At 43.9% G+C, this 21,370-nt stretch overlaps 1 protein-coding gene across 2 annotated transcripts in view; it reads left to right on the forward strand.

The window, feature by feature from the left end:
- LOC143927233 (transient receptor potential cation channel subfamily M member 2-like) overlaps positions 1-21,370 on the forward strand; it is a 228,756-nt gene that overhangs the window by 161,895 nt on the left and 45,491 nt on the right. The window contains exons 25-28 of one of the 2 annotated variants that reach the window (XM_077451228.1): positions 3,919-3,973; positions 6,524-6,596; positions 6,677-6,834; positions 14,850-14,926. In XM_077451228.1, the coding sequence (XP_077307354.1) occupies positions 3,919-3,973; positions 6,524-6,596; positions 6,677-6,834; positions 14,850-14,926 (363 nt within the window). The remainder of the gene's footprint in view (positions 1-3,918; positions 3,974-6,523; positions 6,597-6,676; positions 6,835-14,849; positions 14,927-21,370) is intronic. The other variant, XM_077451229.1, reaches the window with a different exon arrangement.

A 21,370-nucleotide genomic window follows, 5' to 3' on the forward strand; every position in this document is an offset into this window, starting at 1 on the left:
AAGCTACTTGACATCTACAGTAGGTGTTAAAGGCCTCATTCACACCTGAGCATAGCATTTTCAGGCAGATAGTCATGCGATTTTTGCTGCGTTTTTGCCGCAATTTTATACAGGCCAAAAGGCCACCAATCTAAAAAGTAAAAAAAAAAAAACTCCCAAATCTGCCTAAAAAAAATAAAAAAATTCCAGAACTTTCAGGCGTTTCGGAGTTTCTGGCTTCAGGCATTTTAGAGTGGAGATGTGAACCATCTCCATAGAGAATAATAGATTTTTTCCCCCCCAGCATTTTGTACAGTGGTGTGAAAAAGTGTTTGCCCCCTTCCTCATTTCCTGTTCCTTTGCATGTTTGTCACACTTAAGTGTTTCGGAACATCAAACCAATTTAAACAATAGTCAAGGACAACACAAGTAAACACAAAATGCAATTTGTAAATGAAGGTGTTTATTATTAAAGGTGAAAAAAAATCCAAACCATCATGGCCCTGTGTGAAAAAGTGATTGCCCCCCTTGTTAAAACATACTATAACTGTGGTTGTCCACACCTGAGTTCAATTTCTATAGCCACACCCAGGCCTGATTATTGCCACACCTGTTCACAATCAAGGCATCACTTAAATAGGAGCTGCTTGACACAGTAAGGTCCACCAGAAGATCCTTAAAAGCTACACATCATGCCGAGACCCAAAGAAATTCAGGAACAATTGAGAAAGAAAGTAATTGAGATCTATCAGTCTGGAAAGGGTTATAAAGCCATTTCCAAAGCTTTGGGAATCCAGCGAACCACAGTGAGAGCCATTATCCACAAATGGCGAAGACATGGAACAGTGGTGAACCTTCCCAGGAGTGGCCGGCCGCCCAAAATTACCCCAAGAGCGCAGCGACGACTCATCCAAGAGGTCACAAAAGACCCCACAACAACGTCCAAGGAACTGCAGGCCTCACTTGCCTCAGTTAAGGTCAGCGTTCATGCCTCCACCATCAGGAAAAGACTGGGCAAAAATGGCCTGCATGGCAGAGTTCCAAGGAGAAAACCACTGCTGAGCAAAAAGAACATCAAAGCTCGTCTCAATTTCTCCACAACACATCTTGATGATCCCCAAGACTTTTGGGACAACATTCTGTGGACCGATGAGACAAAAGTGGAACTCTTTGGAAGGTGTGTGTCCAAGTATATCTGGCGTAGAAGGAACACTGCATTTCATAAAAAGAACATTATACCAACAGTAAAATATGGTGGTGGTAGTGTGATGGTCTGGGGCTGTTTTGCTGCTTCAGGACCTGGAAGACTTGCCGTGATAAAAGGAACTATGAATTCTGCTGTCTACCAAGAGATCCTGAAGGAGAATGTCCGACCATCTGTTCGTGTACTCAAGCTGAAACGAACTTGGGTTCTGCAGCAGGACAATAATCCTAAACACACCAGCAAGTCCACCACCGAATGGCTGAAGAAAAACAAAATGAAGACTTTGGAGTGGCCTAGCCAAAGTCCTGACCTGAATCCTATTGAGATGTTGTGGTATGACCTTGAAAAGGCCGTTCATGCTCGAAAACCCTCTAATGTAACTGAATTAGGACAATTCTGCAAAGATGAGTGGGCCAAAATTCCTCCAGGACGCTGTAAAAGCCTCATTGCACGTTATCGCAAACGCTTGGTTGCAGTTGTTGCTGCTAAGGGTGGCCCAACCAGTTATTAGGTTTAGGGGGCAATCACTTTTTCACACAGGGCCATGATGGATTTTTTTTCACCTTTAATAATAAACACCTTCATTTACAAATTGCATTTTGTGTTTACTTGTGTTGTCCTTGACTATTGTTTAAATCGGTTTGATGTTCCGAAACACTTAAGTGTGACAAACATGCAAAGGAACAGGAAATGAGGAAGGGGGCAAACACTTTTTCACACCACTGTAGCTTCAGGCTTCAAGCTACAAAACGCTCAGGTGTGAATGTGGCCTTAGTCCCCAGGCTCAAGAGCAGTTTATTAAGATTATAAATGGTAACTTTTTGAAGCATCTCTTAGCATCCTAATATTGAATGGGAAGTAGTTTTGGTGTTCTTACAATTATGATGGGACCAATGGGCACTTAATCCCAGGATATGGAAAGTACTCATAACATGGTTTTGATATCTATATATATATATATATATATATATATATATATATATGTATATATATACTGATTCGAGGAGGACTTCAAATACATGTTTTGTGCCCTTATACTGTATATGTCTTGGACTGCCTATTATGAGTATTTGGGTCCCACTTGCAAATACTTAATCACTCTAATGAAAGAGCGGACCAGGTAGAGTGGTCTTAATATTGGCCAGTTGTACAGTATGTGTTTTAATGTTTACATTTCATGTGTTCTAGGATTTGCCATAAAATTGAACTTTTGTATTAACTGTAATGTGCTGGACTATTTCTAGAATTTAATATATTTTTGACCTCCACATTTTTTTTTTATTATTATTATTATTATTATTATTATTATTATTGCTGTTGTTATTATTATTATTTTTTTTTTAAGGATTAAGGGGTTAAGGTTAGGGGTTAATTTTTTTAATTTTTTTTTAAATTATTATTTTTGACCTCATATTTTATTATTATTATTATTGCTGTTGTTATTATTATTATTATTATTAGTTTTTTTTAAGGATTAAGGGGTTAAGGTTAGGGGTTAATTTTAAAAAAAAATTATTATTACATAGTATTCATGTATTGTATTTATTTATGATTGTTTTATTTATTTGTGTATTTACTTTACATTTATTTATTCATTTTATTATTATTATTATTATTAGTAGTAGTAGTAGTATCATCCTAACCCTAACAGAAAAATAAAAATAAATAAACAATAATAATAATAAGAAGAAGAAGACCATAAGTAAAATATTAAACCCTAACCTTTAATCCTAAACCTAACCCCAACCCCTAATCCTAATATAATTTCAACTCTAACCCCTTACCCTAACAAACAACAAAATATAATAATCTTAATAATAATAAATAAATAAAAGCTGATTTAAATGCTAAAAAAGCTGAAAAACCTAACAGCAAATGATGCAACAGATAATAGTTTTCTCTATTGGCTAATAAAAAAAAAAAAAAGTTCAAAAACACTGTATGAAAACGTGCAAAAGCGCGTGACAAACGTTCAAATTCACTACGCTAACGTGTAAATGCAGCCTCATGCCGCGTACACACGGCTGGAATTTCTGATGGAAACAGTCCGATGGGAGCTTTTCATCGGATTTTCCGACCATGTGTACGCCCATCGGTCTTTTTCTGTCTGCAATTCCGGCGGTCTTTAGATTGAGAGCCTGTTCTTAATTTTTCCCGACGGAAAATCTTTCTATCTGATTTTTTGATGGTGTGTATCCAATTCCGACACGCAAAATTCAGACGCATGCCCGAAAACAATTCGACGCATGCTTGGGAGCATTAAACTTCCCTATTTATATTGCCGTAGAACGTGTTGTGTGTCGCGGTGTTATTGACCATCGGAATTTGGTGTGACCGTGTGTAAGCAAGACAGTTTCAGCGAAATTCCGTCGGAATTCTAACAGGTAAACCATCAGAGCTTTTTCCGACGAGAATTCCGATCGTGTGTACGTGGCATAAGAAGTAGAGTCTACGCCAGTTTTTTACTGAATAATTTTAACGTAACTGATATGTACCACCTCCTCAACATAATACCTAAAATTAAGTAATTTTGATACGTTTTTTACAGTATTTCATGATTGAAGTTAAGTGGCTTTGAGGACTTTTTATTCGTTTTTTTTGCTTATTCTAAACTGTGACAAATTGCTACACTGACCGCTGAATTAAGAAAATGCTGTACCTGTAATCTCATACAACTTTTACATTTATGATATGTAATGTATTCTTGGCATGTGATATATTTGTGTTCGGTGCAGTGTCTTCGCCGTGCTGTGTCTGCTGGAGAAAAGGGTGACTGCGCTGGAAGAGCAGGTAATATTCCTCTGTTCCCCTCTACAGTCCCATAGTGGAGGGTATGGCCCCCTCTATAGTCCACTGTGATGGGGTATCTGCAAGCCAAAAATATATCCTATTAATAGCCCCCATTAAATGTATGTATCCTATATCACTCCTCTATATTCCACCGTGATGGTATGCCTGCTCTATTGCTCTATGTGTTACACTCCTAGTCCACCATGATAGAGGCAGCTAATAGGTCATATCAAACTGGATCCTTTTGGAAGCACACAGTTCTAAAAGCTTGCTCACAATTAATTGACCAAGGTCGCATGAGTTGCGCTTAGCAAAACCGAGCTGGAGATGCCTATTTTGAGCAGCGCCTCTCCTCTGTGGTTTGGCTTCTGTCTCATGAATTTAGACACTGGACTGAAAGCAAGTTCTGCACACAAATCCTCTTCATTCTCTCGGGACTGAAGCTGTTGGATCAGGATTATGGGCAGGGCCGTCTTTAATATTGACTGGACCCTGGGCAAAAATTTTCTTGCCCCCCCCCCCCCCCCCCATGCATATTCACTCTCCACCTGCTCTGAGACATACAATAAATAGCAGCTAGACTTAAAACCAGTTTACTGTATCAGATCAGGCAGCAATTGCGATTGGTTGCCAGAGGTTACAGTGTATCATTACCGCTTACTGACTGGTTGCTAGAGGTTACAGCAAATGATTTCTGCTTGTTAATTGGTTGCTAGAGATTACTGTACGGTAATACTGCTGATTGGTTGCTAGAGGTTACAGCACGTAATCTCTTTACTGCAGGGGAGCATAATATACATATGAATGCCGTCTTTATTTACATATCAATGCCGCCGGCTGCAGCTATTTACTTAGTAATGTTGCCGCTATTTACATACAAATGCCGGTTATTTACATGTAAACACAGGGTCTGCAGGTGAGTCATCTGTACATAACAATAGGGCAGAGCTGGGCAGCATTAGTAGCAGCACTTCACACTGAGTTATGGGGACACAGCACATGACTAAAACCTCAAGGGACAAGGGAATTTAAACTGGGACAGTTGGCAAGTATGAGGCAGCTGCTTTGGGCCCCACAACAATGACAGGGCCCAGGGCAGCTGCCCCTTTTGCCCTGCCTTAAAGACGGCCCTGATTATGGGTTTGGAATGCAGAATCACTGGGATCCTGACAATGAGAGCTACACTGGTGATGTCAGAGCAAGGGTCACCCATAGTAGGTGCTGATCCAGACCACACAGGGAGGTTGTCCAGTTTGAGGGTTTGGTATGGAGCTCAAGGCTTTGCGTCTGTAGGGGTTGCAGCAATTAAAGGCTAAGTTCACCTTTTCCAGAAAGAAAAACGATGTAATTGTAGCAAAGTCCCAGGGCCCCTGAGGCCTTATGATGACCTCCAGAGTTAGGGACAGCTGACATTCTTCTGTGTAGAGTGGGTGGCACGACGTAGTGGGTGTAATGCAAGATGAAAGGGTGGGCGCCAGACACTTTTAGAATGCAAGAAGATTTGTCTCTTGAACAGAACTGTGGGAGAGAGGACAATCTTAAGCAGATGCAATTAGCAGACTACGCGAGTCTTCTATAGAAAGGCAGCTATACAGGTGAAGGCCCCCAGTTGGACACCACTTCTGTATAGTCAGGACCGCTGTCTCCTATGGCAACAGTCTTCTAGTAGTTACTAACGGTAGTATATTCAACTATTGACAACACAAACAGTTCTCTGTTTACTCCACAATCACTCACTGTGGGTCTTCGCTCAACGAACTCCCAGTCTTTCACAAGGCTTTGTATCCAATAGAATCTGCATCGATCCCCTGAGCTCTTTCACTGTTAGCACTCAGTATCTTCCTCAAGTGTCACCCACACTTCGGCTTGGCACTCACACATACTCTTTAAGCGCCACCCCTGCTGACCCGCTAGGTCCCTGGCTTGGCACTCACTGAAGCTTTCCCACTTCTTCACCATCCCCAGGTGATGAGAAGACTGCTCAGGTACTGACTTCAGATTACTCACAGTGGTCTCCGGTAACACGGTGGATGGTCCCTTAGCCACTGAGTATACTGTACGTAAGGGTTTATAACCACTTTAATAAAAACTTTGTAAATGTAATCACATAGGGGTCTGTAATTCTAAAGCTGGCCACACACAATCTGATCATGCAATCCCGTTTAGATCAACCATCAAAGTGGTGGTGGTTAAGTAAAACAAGGACCTGTCTCGTTTGATAGAAAATTATTTGCTTGTTTTGGTTTGCATTCATATAGTTTTGACAAATCTAAATGTGATTGTATAGAAATTGTGCAATCTAATTCTATAGTGCAGTGGTCATCAACTCCTGTCCTCAGGGCCCGCTAACAGGCCAGGTTTGCAAGATAACTGAAACAAATCACATGTGATCTCATTTGCTGCTCAGTGATTGCAGTATTCTAGTCAGCATCTCCCCCAAGGTAATACATAAAACCTGGCCTATTAGTGGGCCCTGAGGACAGGGTTGATGACCATTGATGTAGCGTATGCCCATCTTAACTGTGGTTTCTTGCTTTGCATATGGATTAGTCTACACTAAAACTGAACTGGATCATCACAGCCCTGACAGAGAAAAGTTCCAGCACTAAGACACAAATATTAGGTAAGATTGGTCTGTTATGTATTGTATATAATGAGATCTGGTGGGTTCTGTCATTATATCTGTCTTGTCTTCCCGGTCAGTAGATAGCAACTCCCAAAACTCAGAAGAAAATGCTGCGGCAAGCCCAAATGGAAGCGGGGAGAAGCAATGTCTGTACCATGTGTACTCTCGGATCCTGCAGTACCTGGACTCTAAAATTACCCGCTACCCAGTGCCTGATGAGTTTGTACCATGGGAGGTGAGTACCTGTCAGTGACAGGAAGACCTCTGAAGTGTTGGGATGAAGTTCTCTGGCTCTCGAAGCAAGGATGCCAAAGAGTACCTTCCCCTCTAAGCTTTTTAAATTGGCACTAAACAAACTAAAAAAAGTGAAAGCTAAAATTACACATAGCACCATCCTAGGTAGGTGCTAGGATAGTTACATAGCTGTTAAGTTGTGTTTTTGACTGTAGGTACTGTGGCTATAATTGTGTGGCAGGCAAAAGCATATCCTGCTCACTGTAATCAGTGAAGCTGCAATCTGCTAGTTAGGTCTGCTCGGTGTGCTCAGCTGCTGCCAGTCTGGCCTATAGTTTCCTCTGTATTCAGGAGACTGGAGAAGTTTCTGGATAGTAGGTGTGAAGCTATGCAGATGACAGCATGACTATAAAAACAACCCTAGCCTATCCCAGAGAGGCGGGCTCTGAAGGCAGGCAGGGTAAATGTATTAATTCAGTGAGCACACTGAGCTCTGGGTCTTGTCCCAGCCTGGGGAGGGCACGCTGTTCTCCCAGGTACAAGCTGCTGAAGAGAGCCTCAGGTGGGTGAGGGGAGGAATGACCTGGGAGCCTTGAAGAAGCTGACTGAGGGGAGCTTTCCACCACATATCTGTCCAGTATCACTTAAGGGCATTGCTTAGAACAGTGGTCATCAACCCTGTCCTCAGGACCCACTAACAGGCCAGGTTTGTAAGATAACTTAACTGCTACTATAGAGGAAGTCACTAAACTTTTTTCTAATGCCCACCTAACCTCCTGCCCCCTGGACCCTGTTCCTTCTCAAATACTACGGTCACCATCTGACTCAATCCTACACTCCTTAACTCATATCTTCAACCTCTCCCTCTTTACTGGCATCTTCCCCAACCCTCGAAAACATGCACTAGTCACTCCCATACCAAAGAAGGCCTCAGACCCCACCAATCTTAACAACTTAAGACCCATCTCTTCAGACCTTTTGCCTCCAAACTTCTTGAATGTTTAGTCTACAACTGACTGAGTAACCACCTCATTGAAAATAACCTTCTTGATCCCCTTCAGTCTGGATTTCGCCCACAGCACTCCACTGAAACTGCCCTCCTAAAACTCACAAACGACTTACTAACAGCCAAAACCAACAGTCATTATTCCTTACTCTTAGGCTGCTTTCACACTGGGGCGAGAGCAGCGTCGGCGGTAAAGCGCCGCTATTTTTAGCGGCGCTTTACCGTCGTTTTAGCGGCGGTGTGCGGGCGCTAGCAGGGTGGTTTTAACCCCCGCTAGCGGCCGAAAAGGGGTTAAACCCGCCCGCAAAGCGCCGCTGCAGCGGCGCTTTGCCGGCGGTATTGCCGCGGTGTCCCATTGATTTCAATGGGTAGCAGCGGTATAGGAGCGGTGAATACACCGCTCCTTCACCGCTGCAAAGATGCGGCTGGCAGGACTTTTTTCACCGTCCTGCCAGCGCATCGCTCCAGTGTGAAAGCCCTCCGGCTTTCACACTGGAGTTAAAGGGGCCGGTTTTTTTCAGGCGTTACACAGGCGCTATTTATAGCGCTGTAACGCCTGAATACCGCCCCAGTGTGAAAGCAGCCTTACTCTTGGACCTTTCTGCTGCCTTTGATACAGTTGACCACCCACTCCTCCTCAAAAAACTCAATTTGCTTGGTCTCCATGGCTGTACTCTCCATTGGTTTGAATCTTACCTATCTCATCGCACCTTCAGTGTCACTTACAACTCGACTTCCTCTTCTCCAACTCCCCTTTCCTTTTGGGGTCCCCCAAGGTTCTGTCCTTGGACCTCTACTATTCTCAATGTACACATCCTCCCTGGGTTAGCTGATAGCCTCCCATGGCTTTCACTACCATTTATATGCTGATGACACCCAAATCTATCTCTCTGCCCCTCAGCTCACCCCATCAATCTCCTCACGCATCACTGATCTACTAACAGACATATCAGCCTGGATGTCGCACCTCCTCCACGTGCCCCTTTGCCTGACTTCTCTGTCAAGATCAGTGGCACATCTATCAGTCCGTCCCCACATGCCAGGGTGCTAGGGGTAACCTTAGACTCCGAACTGTCCTTTCAGGCCCACATACAAGCCCTGTCCAAATCATGCCACCTTAGCCTCCGCAACATTTCCAGAATACGCCCCTTTTTAACTAATGACACCACCAAGCTTCTAATTCACTCCCTGGTCATCTCTCGCCTCGACTACTGCAACTCCCTCCTCTTTGGATTACCTTTACATAGACTATCCCCGCGTCAGTCCATAATGAATGCCACTGCCAGTCTCATCCACCTTACCAGCCATTCAGTGTCCTCCACCCCTTTCTGCCAATCCCTCCACTGGCTTCCACTAACCCAACAAAAAAAAATCAAAGTACTAACAATAATTTACAAAGCCATCCATAACTCGGCCCCTAGTTACATCACTAACCCAGTCCCAAAATACCAACCAAGCCGCTCTCTTCGGTCATCCCAAGCCCTCCTGCTCTCTAGCTACCTTGTCACCTCCTCCCATGCTTGCCTCCAGGATTTTTCCAGAGCTTCTCCCATCCTTTGGAACTCCCTACCCCAATCTGTCCGACTGTCCCCTAATCTATCCATCTTTAGACGATCCCTGAAAACCCTTCACTTCAAAGAAGCCTATCCTGCTTCTAACTAATACTGTTTTACTTCCTCCATCAGCTCATCCCCCCCACAGCTATTACCTTTTGTATCAATTGCCCCTTCCTTTTTAGATTGTAATCTCTAACGAGCAGGGCCATCTGATTCCTCTTGTACCAAATTGTAATGTAACTGTAATGTCTGCCCTCATATTGTAAAGCGCTGAGCAAACTGTTGGTGCTATATAAAACCTGTATTATAATAATAATAATAATAATAACTTAAACACATTTATTAGAAGATTGTCCTTTGGCCTTGTGAGTACAGACACTGCTGGATCTTGGGGAATTTGTGCTCTAGCTAGCCCTCTGGTGCCTGGTATAGTCAGATGTGGGTCTATTTTAAAGTGGACATCGGATGGTGGTTCTGAAGAGCTCTGTCCAGATACTTTCCACTAAAGAAAAGGGGAAAAGGGGAAAAGGGGCTTTGCTCTAATTGTTCTACTACTACTTAAGCAGGAAGGAAGATTAATCCCATGTACACACGACCAGACTTTCCAGCAGAAAAGGTCCGACGGTCTTAGACGGAATTACAATGGACTTCCAAACGAATGGACTTGCCCACACATGAACGGACTAAAGTCTGTTAGAAAATCCGTTAATTTTGAACGTGATGGCGTATGACGGGACTAGAAAAGGAAGTTCAATAGCCAGTAGCCAATAGCTGCCCTTGCGTCGTATTTGGCCCGTTGGACCAGCATACAGACGAACGGTTTTCCCGATAGGAATTGAGTCCATCAGACAGATTTGAAACCTGTTCTATTTCTAGTTCCGTCAAAATTTTTAAAAGAAAAACGATCAGACTATCCAACGGAATGATTCTGTCTGACCTATTCTGCCCGAAAGTCCGGTCGTGTGTACGCAGCATAAGTCCTCAGTGTACATAATTCTCATTTTAGAGTATCCCACCACTACCCTCATCCCTATGCAATTTCATCAAAAATAAAAACAACATAGAGAAGAGTGAATGAGCCTGGCTGCGGAGCTGAAGTTTTGGGAAGACCTGGGCAGAAATCTTTAAAACAACTAACTGGAGTTAACTACAAATTTTATTCTGTGATTTGTCCCTTTTGTAAAGGTGGTAGAATTATATTTAAAAAAATATATATAATAATCTGTGCTAAAAACATGACCAAATGAAAATGTTAAAAAAAAAATAAAATTGTTTCCATACAAAAAAAACAAAAACAAAGGGTTCACTAAGGGCTGGTGTCCTATCATATTGTGTCCCCCATCGGATAGTGTCCGAAAATAGCCAAAGATGAACGGCGCCTGCGCCGTGAGTCAAGTTTCTAGCCCCACCATCCAAGTGGACATAGAGTTAGAATATAAAAGAGCTTAGCACAGCGAGGCCGTGCCCAAAACGTGACGAGCGAAGCGAGCCCCCGAGGGGCCCTCTAATATCGGCAGCCCTATGTCCACTTGGATGGTGGGACTACCACCTCCACTCATGGCGCAGGCGCCGTTCATCTTCGGAGATTTTCCGAAGATCCTTCTGTTCCGTACTGCGCAAGCGCTGCGCCTGCGCAGTACGGGGCGGACAGTATCCGATGGCCGGACTGAATATGCCAGAACACTGGTTCACACTGCTGTGATGTCAGAGTTCGGCTGTGATCCGCACCGCACTGCAGTGCAAATCACTTGCGATCTCTGTGCGATGCGATGCAAAACGTATGGCTGAATTAGCATCAAACTCGCACAGGACCCTTTTTTTTTGTCCGCAGCAGAATCAGATCGCATGGGTGTGAACACCCATGTGATCCGATTCCTGTCCAAGTTTGCAGATCACACTGCGATATAAAAACTGATTTGGGGGTGTCATTAAATTTTAACTGACACTCCCTGGGAAACCTGTGATGCGGGAACCCGCAGAGGATTCGCAGGGTTCCCGCATCGCAGCAGTGTGAACTGGCCCTAAAAGTTAAAAACAGTAACAGTAATTTATAAATGAAAGCAGAGCCGCCAAGCAGTCAAACGAATAGTTCAGTCCTCCAGATTGCAGAGGGAGATAGGGGGTCTTCCTGTATAATCATCAGAGGTCTGCCTGTCAGGCGCTGTGCTCTGTTTACAGAGCGGGAGGCTGTCACACTGACAGCAGAGTGCTGCTGGTTATGCTCTCCAAGTGTAACCTGCAGGACTGAGCTGTTAGTTTTATGGGGAGCAATCAAATACTGCCTGGATCAACAGTCTGCAATATTTTCTTCTATAAATAATAACCTCTTCCTGCCACTGAAATGCATATATGCAGCCTTAACTTCAAGCCACTGCACATATGTGTCCATGATGGTTCAGAGTTCTGTGAGCACACTCCAAGCGCATTTGGGCAATTTATAACCAATAGCTTTTGGTCTCCGTTTGTGATAGGGAGCCAGCAGGATGGGCTCCTGATCATGTGCCCACTATGAGAGCCAATCTGAGCAGCCTTGTGATCGGGATGCCGTCTCCCTACACATCTTGGATTTAACACACACATAAAGAGCTACCGGAAGGAGGCAGGAAGAGCTTAATAGCCCCTGCATTTTTTTAAAGCACAGGTATACCTTTAACACTACACTTACCCACCCTCCGGACCTCCAGATACTTACTACCTCCAGTGCTGGAGCTTGGGGTAGGGAGAGGGGAGCACCCCCTTCATCGCACCTGTCGGTTCACTGCATGGCCACCATTGGGCCATGGCTTCATGTCTGCTCTGGCAGCTACAGCTGTCACACTGTACTCCAACATGCCCAGTCTCCACCCCATCCACCCACAGCTGACACAAAAAACACAGTGTGCATGCGCAACTACCTTCTAGCTGCTAGAAAACAAAGGAATGGCTATACATGTGCAGTGTACACTCCATGCCAACCATTGGCAGCTGAAGCAAGAGGGCAGAGAATGAGCGCAAGGTAGTGCACCCATTCTGTGTCATACATTAACAGCAAGTGAGGGGGCACAGTTTTGCATCATAACCCTGGGTGCAGGGTGAACCTGTCCCGGTACTGCTTGCCTCTGTAAAACAACAAGCGTAGGCAACACAATGGAGCTGCAAGTACCTCCTGAATTTTCAAACCTTGCTTTTAACCTCTTGCCAATCACATTATGCATAAGTGTGGAGACATGGAGAGTGAGTCTTAACGTCCACATGCTGCACATAACTGTCCACGGTGGCTGAGGCTTCTATGCCGAGTATGTTCACCGTGCACTCCCAGCACAGCGACTGAACTGTCACAGACAATCTCTAGTTATGATCGAAAGCCAGAGAGGTGGGCTGATGATCATTTGACCATTGTGAAAACCGATTAGGAAGTTCATCCCAATCCCACCCCCACCACCCCTTAAAAGATAAGTTCACTTTTTTTTTTCTTCTAAATTCCACCTCCCCTATGTACCAATATACCATTACTTATTTTGCAGAAGTAAAAAGCTTTGTATTTATCTTACACATCCCCTAACTTCTGTCTCTGTCTGGCTTTAAAAGAATCTTCTGTATAACTTCCTGGGCAGACCTTGGGATGCGACACTTAAAGGAGTTTACCACCTGACCTCATTAGCACAAACCATGCATCATCTACCCTCCTACTGCAGCAGATAACTACCAACCCTTATCAGGTGCACATTTTTCCTATGCAATTAATGAATACCGTTCTCACTAAATACACAACCATAGATCATTCGTTTGGCAGAGTTTGCAGGAGCTGAGCGATCAGCCTATGTGGATATTAGAGCTCTATCGACATAGGCTGTTATATAATCGATCAGCTCCTGCACACTCTGTCAAATGAACAATCTATGGCTGTGTATTTAGTGAGAATGGTATTCATAGAAAAAGCATGCACCTTATTAGGCGTGGTAGTGATCTGCTGTAGTAGGAGGGTAGGTGATGCAGGGTGTGTGTACTAATGAGAGCAGCTGATAAACTCCTTCTTGTGTCAAGTCCCAAGCTCTGTCCGGGATGTAATGGAGAAGTTTTTTGTTTTTTCAATACAGCCAGCTGGACACAGAGGTAAGGGGTGTGTAAGATAAATAGAATGCTTTTTTTATTGCTGCAAAAGAAGTACACTAATGATATATTGGTACATAGGGGAGCTGGAATTTAAAAAAATGAAAATAAAAATGAACTTATCCTTGAATACCCAGTTGAAGGACCGCATTCGGTGGGCAGAAAGGGGTTAATATCTAATGCCGCGTACACGCGACCGAATTGTCCGGCGTACTTAGTCCGATGAACCGCATTTCACCGGACAATCCGATCGTGTGTGGGCTTCAGCGGACTTTTCCAGCGGAAAGTCTGGCGGACTAAGAAAGTAGTTTTGCAGTCCAATCTTTCCGCCGGACTTGGGTTTCAGCGGACAATACTTTCGTGAGTATGCTAGTCCGGCGGACTAAGAATGATGCATGCTCAGAAGCTAATTACGAAAAGGAAGCTATTGGCTACTGGCTATTGAACTTCCCTTTTCTAGTCTCGTCGTACGTGCTGTACGTCATCACGCTAGCAAACGCCGGACTTTCTGTGTGTCCGTGTGTGGCCAAGTCCGTTCGGTAGAAAGTCTGCCGGACTATCTGCTGGATTGTTTGCCGGACTAAGTACACCGGACAATTCGATCGTGTGTATGCGGCATTAGGCCATGTAAAAGACTACCAGAGAAAGTGTCAAGGAATTATTAGACCAGACTGTGTGGACTGCACAGAGGAAACCCAGAACGCATGTGAGTGAAACAACAAAGTGTTTATTATAAATAAAAGGAAAGTGAAAACAAACAGTGCACTACCAACCACAACAACAGGGAATATATATATACAATAAATGGGAACTACCGGAGACGTCAAGGAAAGCCAGGCCGAGGTCATACACCGGGAAATCAGTAGATGGGTAAGGACGGATGGATGGGCTGCAGAGCAGGGATCTAGGCAGCAGGCGGGACAACAGGTCCAGGATGGGCTCAGAATTGGAAAGGAACAGGACAGGTAGATACAGGGTTCAGGGCACATGGACAGAGCGATACCAAGGCAAGCATGTTAGGGCTTGCCGGGTATTTATAAGACTACTGATGATTACCCTCACGTAACAGCTGATCGCAGCAGGTGCTGTCTGCTCCACACTGCCAGAGTACACCCGCTGGTGGGCGCCGGTACTACAGTCCAGGGATCCAATAGTGCCACCAGGAGGTAGGTCCTCTTATTACAGGCCCTGGGTGTTAGAAGACACCCGCTGGTAGACACTGGTACTGCAATCCAAGAGATCAACAGCGCCACCAACGGGTGGACCTTTTCATGACAGAAAGACAGCAACACAAATGAGAAGTGGTGACCATGGAAAAGTTCCTCCATATGAAAATGATCAGCTTACCTTGTACATTATCCACAGGTGGAATTCCCAGGATATAATCCTCCCCTATACAATGCTGAGCGGAATGACCGTGGGGAGTATGACCCAAAAACTGAGTAAGTTGTTCATTTTTAGCATTTTTTTTTTTTTTATGTTTTTTATTGATTTTCAAAAAAATTATAAAATACAGACATTGGATAACTACAAACAAGCGTACATATTCACCAGCACACCAGCACACTTTCTTTTGTGATGTGATTCTTTCCATTAAACCTTTTGGACAAAAAATTGGCGATCCATGGTGTGCTGGCGAATATGTACGCTCGTTTGATGTTTCCAGGACCCAACTGGTAATCGCTGCAGCACCCATTTTATGAGCCACAGATACCAGGAACATGTGCGATAGGAATATCGATTTGATTGGAGAACTAGAGTCTCCAGAATAATGTTGTTGTACATGTTATATCACATTTTCAACTGTAAATCTAATGTTTACTGAATTGCATAACTGACAGTATTACCATCATTTAAACTTAATACTGTGTTTGAGATTAATCACATTTCTGTTCAAAATGTAAACTACTATCGTAACATAATGAATGCTGAATGAAGATTTAACAGAAGACATCGTAAGGGTTTGGCCAAGTTAGATAATGTGGCAAATTTTGTGGTTATGTATTTAATTAATCAATTCATTAATTAACAAATGAATTGCAAGCTCTATAAGGTACACAGGTGTATGTTATGCCTTATATACAGTAAAAATGAAATGTCCACTTGTCCTAAAGGCTAGCATCTCTCTTACTTTTTTTTTTTTTATAGAATTGTTTCAAAATTGACCAGTGCTTTATAACTCTGTTATGACTACCTTCTTTAAAGAGGAAGTTTTACTTCATCCTTATTTACTTGCAAAGGTAAAGCATAATGGGCTATTATGCATTGCATAGTAGCCCATTATGTGTCACTTACCTGAAACCGAAACCTGCGATGTCGCAGCTGTCTCCACTAGCAGCGAGCGCCCATCTTCACCCCTCTTCCTTCTGGTGACGTCACTCCCACGCATGTGCTCCGTAGCTGCCAGTCACGGCATGACCCCTATTAGAAACGGCACGATCTGCCCTTTCTAAATGCACTGTAGTCATCGGCGCACAGCTTTTTTGTAAATATCTCCTAAACCGTGGAGGTTTAGGAGATATTTCAAGCACCTACGGGTAAGCCTTAATATAGGCTTACCTGTAGGTAAAAGTGGTTGGACACCCTGTCCTAAGAGCTATGGTTTTCTTGCATGCATAGGAATCATCAATCAGTCTCAATACTTCTCCTACTGATGGGGAAGCCATGGTTTTCCACTTACGTGCAATTACCAACCTTGCTGCATATAAAATGTTCATTACTAACGTGCGGCAGGGAGGTGGGTATATATCCAAGTTAAAGAGGGAGTAAACCCTGATGAGTTTACTTCCTCTTTCATTCCCTGCAAAGGCAAAGCATAATGGACTACTATGCATTGCATAGTAGCCCATTAGGTGTCACTTACCTGACACAGGAGCCAGCAAAGTCGCAGCTGTCCCCTGTAGTCCGGCGCATCCATCTTCTCAGTGGGGTCTCGCAGCTCCGCCGCTGTCATTCGGAGAAGCCGCGATTACGTCATTCCCGCGCATGCGCACGGGAGCCGAGACGCGCGGCATTGCGCGGCATCTTCGTCATCGACGATGCCATGCTCAGTGCGCCTGCGCACCGCTGTCTGCGGCGCATGCCCGTCTTCGGGCAAATATCTCCTAAACCGTATAGGTTTGGGAGATATTTCTTGGACCTACAGGTAAGCCTTAATCTAGGCTTACCTGTAGGTCAAAGTGGTTTGTACCTGTAGGTCAAAGTGGTTTGTAAGGGTATACAACCACTTTAATGCTTATAAAGGCCTGTTCAGCTCTAAGTTTTTTGAGAATTCCTGTAACTTCTGCAATCAGTTTTGCTATTGCTGTCCAGAAACTATGGAGAGATGCGCTAAACCAAAGCATGTGAGCCAGGTTGCCTACCTGTCTACATTCTCTCAAACATAGGTTGGAAGTATTCTTCTTAAATTTTGCTAGAGTATATGGTGTTTTGTACCATCTTAAATTTATTATTTGGGCTATTTCCCTAACGTTTGAACATTTGGTGTGAAGATGAATTTTATTGCTCGAAGCCATTGGTCTTGGGATATGGTTATGTTCAAGTCTGTTTCTCATTTGTGTAGTTGTTTTGGGGTTTCAAAGTGTAGCATTTTTCTTTGTAGTAGATTGTAAATTTCCATTATGCCTTTGTTAGGTATGGAGGTGGGGTTCCACATGTTCCAAATAAACTCTGGAGTGGAAATGTGTTGTTTTTTAGTAGTAGCTAAAATGCTAGATCCATCTGCCCATGGGTATGGTAGTAAATTATGGATCAGGGTTTCCATCCCGGAGTCTACTGCTATGCCTAATATGCTTGATTTAGATACATTTATCTTATAGTATGACACAGCATTAAACATTCCTAATATGTCATGAACTGCCTTAATGGAGAGAGCCGGATTGGAAAGCGACAAAATTACATCATCTACAAATAGCGTTATGGTATGACTTTGTTTACCTAGGTGAATACCCTGAATGTGGGGATGGGTTCTAATTTTTTTGGCCAGGAGCTCCATCATAAGGGCAAAGATCAGGGGTGACAAAGGGCACCTCTGCCTTGTCCCATTTGTGATAGAAAATTCTGAGAATAAGCCTTAAGTGAACACATGTGCAGAGGGAGTGGAATAGAGAGCTGTTATGGCTGAATATATTTGGCCTTTGAATACAAATTTTAAAAGAACCTGTGAGAGGTAGCCCCAATGAATCCTGTCAAAGGCCTTCTTGGCATCCAATGACAAGAGAATGGAAGGTTGTTTATTGTTTTCTGCTGAGTAAATTAGATTTAATATTCTCCTAGTGGCATCTCTGGCTTGCCTTCTTGCCATAATCTCACTTGAACTTGATTCATTAAAGAGGGGAGGAGCCGTGCAATTCTATGGGCCAGAAGTTTAGCATGTACTTTTAGATCAACGTTCAGAAGGGATATAGGTCTGAAGTTTTGTGCTTTGTCCGGCTCCTTCCATGGTGTCATGGTTATGCAGTGATCTTCCTGTGTTTGCTTACCTCCCCTCATGTCTTCAGACTAAGAGGTCAGCCACTTCCACCTGGTGGTTTTTATAACCTCTCCTCTAAGCATGGCTCCACCCCAGGCCCTATCAGGGAGCCCTATATTAACATGTGCACTGCAGGACATCAGTGCTGATCAACCATTGTGTATTCCTTTGTGTGTTAGCTTCCTGTTTCCTGCCGTGTGCTCTGCTACTGTTTTCCATTACCGACTTTGGCGTGTCTTGACTATCCTTGTTTGCCTGTGATCCTGACCTTTTGGCGTGTACCCGACTATCCTTGTCTGCTTGTGGCCCCGACCTTGGCTTTGTCCCTCACCATCCCTATCCTCCTGTTGCATACTGTGGGTGTGAGCTGGGGGACCCTGGGGGTCGCGACCTGGAGCCAGTTGCAGCCAAGTCCATCCTCACCACCAGAGGTGCTGGTGAACACCTGCTGGCTCTTAGACTCTGCGCCCCAGGGAATCTTACGTTTTAACCCCAGTGGGATCTGTCCCCCATCTGCAGCAGTCAGCCGTAGGGTCCACAACCTTGCGGTGCACTCCTGATCTCTACGGTGTGCACCTGTCACCTCGCCTCAAGGTGACCTGACACATGGTTTGGGTAGTGTAATAACCATGGCTTGTAAAATTTCAGGAGGAAACAAGGGAAGATAGCATGGGACACTCTTTGTATTATTGGGGATAGAATCTCTATTTTTTATACCCATCAGGTCCTGGAGATTTGTTAATCAGTAGACTGGAGATGGTCTCCATTCTGTCTGAAACAGAGAATGGAGAGTTTAAAGCTACCAGGTCTGTTGGTTGTAATGTAGGCAAGGAGATATCATTTAGAAATCGCTCTATCAATTATGGGGTAGGCTGGGGTGTTTCTTTATCATCTTTCAGATTGCATAAACTACCATAATAATTACTGAAGGCACCAGCTATTTCCTTGGGATTGAGAAATTTGGACCTGTGCTTTGGGTGGAACAGATGTGGAATTCATTGTTTAAAAGTTTTGTCTTTAATTTGGTTTGCTAATAATTTACCTGCTTTATTGCCATGAGTATAAAAGTTGTCTTTAAGTTTGTGAATGTTACGTGTGTTGTGAGAGCAGTAAGGCACGAAGATGATTTCAAGCTTTTGTCAGTTTATTACTTACAATCACTGAAGATGATTTTTTATTTTGGGAGTCTAGGCTGGAAATGTCATGTAAAATAGTGTTCATATGCTGCCTCCTTTTTCCTCTTCATTAAAGTGTTTTTTGTAAATTAGTAGACCCCTAATAAATGCCTTGTGGGCATTTCACAAGACAAAACAGGTTTGTATCCTCAGTATCAGGGCCGTCTTTAATATTGATTGGACCCTGGGCAAAAATTTTCTTAGGGCCCCCCTCGCCCCCCATGCAATTTCGCTCTCCACCTTCTCTGAGACATACAATAAGTAGCAGCTAGACTTAAAATCAGTTTACTGTATCAGATCAGGCAGCAATTGTGATTGGTTACCAGAGGTTACAGCATATCATTACTGCTCACTGACTGGTTGCTAGAGATTACAACACTTCTTAAGGCTCACTGATTAGTTGTTAGAGGTTACAGCACATTTCTGCTTGTTGATTGGCTGCTAGAGATTGCTGTACAGTAATACTGCTCACTGGTTGCTATAGGTTACAGTACATCTTCTCCTCACTGCAGGGGGGCATGATATACCTATGAATGCTGCCTTTATTTACATATGAATGCAGTTGGCCTCAGCTATTTAGATATGCATGTCACTGCTATTTACATATGAATGCCAGTATTTACATGTAAACCCAGGTCTGCAGGTGAGTCATCTGTACACAACAATAGGGCAGAACTGGGGAGCATTAGTAGCAGCACAGGACTAAAACTTCAAGGGAATGTAAACTGGGACAGTTGGCAAGTATGAGGCAGCTGCTTTGCGCCCCACAACAATGACAGGGCCCAGGGCAGCTGCCCCTTTTGTCCTGCCTTAAAGACGGCCCTGCTCAGTATCATTCATGCTGAAGTATTCTATCAGAGTTTTTAATGTTTGTTGTAATCACTGGGTCTGTGAAAAGGAGTATATCATTTTTCCATCTGTTTGCTTGAGTAGAAAAACCATGGTTCCCCACTATTATACAGACATGAGCATGATCGGTCCATGTAATGCATCCTATTTCTGATTTTGAAATTTGTTGTAATAGAATTGTGTCCAGTAAGAACATGTCTATTCTTGAGTAGGATAGATGGACCTGGGAGAAGAATGTAAAGTCCTTCTCCATGGAGTGATGGCATCTCCAAACATCATATAAGTTAGCTGATTGTGCAAAGTTGGTTAAGGTTGTTCTGAACCCACGTTTATTTGTAGTGTTATAAATGTCCATTTGATGGTTGGATATAGCATTTAAGTCACCACACAGGATGATGTGACCTGATGTTTTGCCTTTTTCCATGTCTTATTCAGAAAGCTTATCTGTCTGGTATTTGGTGCAAATGCGTTAATTATGGTGTAGGCTACATTGTTAATCTCACATGTTAGCCCTTGTACACATGGTCGGACATTACGATGGACAATGTCTATAGGACCGTGTTGTCGGATAATCCGACAGTGTGTGGGCTCCATCGGACTGTTTCCATCGGAGTATCCGACGGACCAAGTTTTCCAGCTGGGCTATCAAATTTTCAGACAACATGATCCAATCGGACTTTGTCCGATCATGTGTAGAGAATTCCAATCGGACAAAGTGCCACGCATGCTCAGATCAAATTCCTAGACCAAAGCTATTGGCTACTAGCCTGAACGTAGTCCCGTCCTAACGAAATAACGTCATCACATTACGTACGACCGGATTTTCTGACAACTTTGTCCGACTGTGTGTATGCAAGATTTTCGGACATTTGGTTGTCGGAATGTCCGACCGTGTGTACAAGGGCATAATATGATGAACCTGCCGTATTTGTCACACTGGCTTGAGATATGCTTGAATGCCATCGTTCGTTTAATTAAAGCGGGAGTCCGCCGGGAGTTCCGCCGTTTTTTTTTTTTAAAAGCCAGCAGCTACAAATACTGCAGCTGCTGACTTTTAAAATAAGGACACTTACCCGCCCAGCGCGCCCGCGATGTCGGCACCGAAGCCGATCTCTCGATCGTCTCTCGGGTGCTGCCGCCGCCATCTTGGGTATGGGAATCAGGAAGTGGAGCCTTTCGGCTTCATTTCCCGGTTCCCTACTGTGCATGCGCGAGTTGCGCTGCGCAATAAGGATGGACCCGCTGCCTCTGGGATCTGTGTGTTTCCCAGCAGGCAGCGGGGGACTTTCGGAAAGGGGCGGAGATCTACGCCCCTTTCCGCAGAGGGCTATCCCGGAAGTGGGTGCAGATACCTGTACTGTACAGGTACCTGCACCCCCCTCCCCCCTGAA

This window comes from Lithobates pipiens, unplaced genomic scaffold, assembly GCF_037356315.1.
Source record: "Lithobates pipiens isolate NorthernLeopardFrog02 unplaced genomic scaffold, aLitPip1_a1.2 Scaffold_23, whole genome shotgun sequence".
Classification (NCBI taxonomy): domain Eukaryota; kingdom Metazoa; phylum Chordata; class Amphibia; order Anura; family Ranidae; genus Lithobates; species Lithobates pipiens.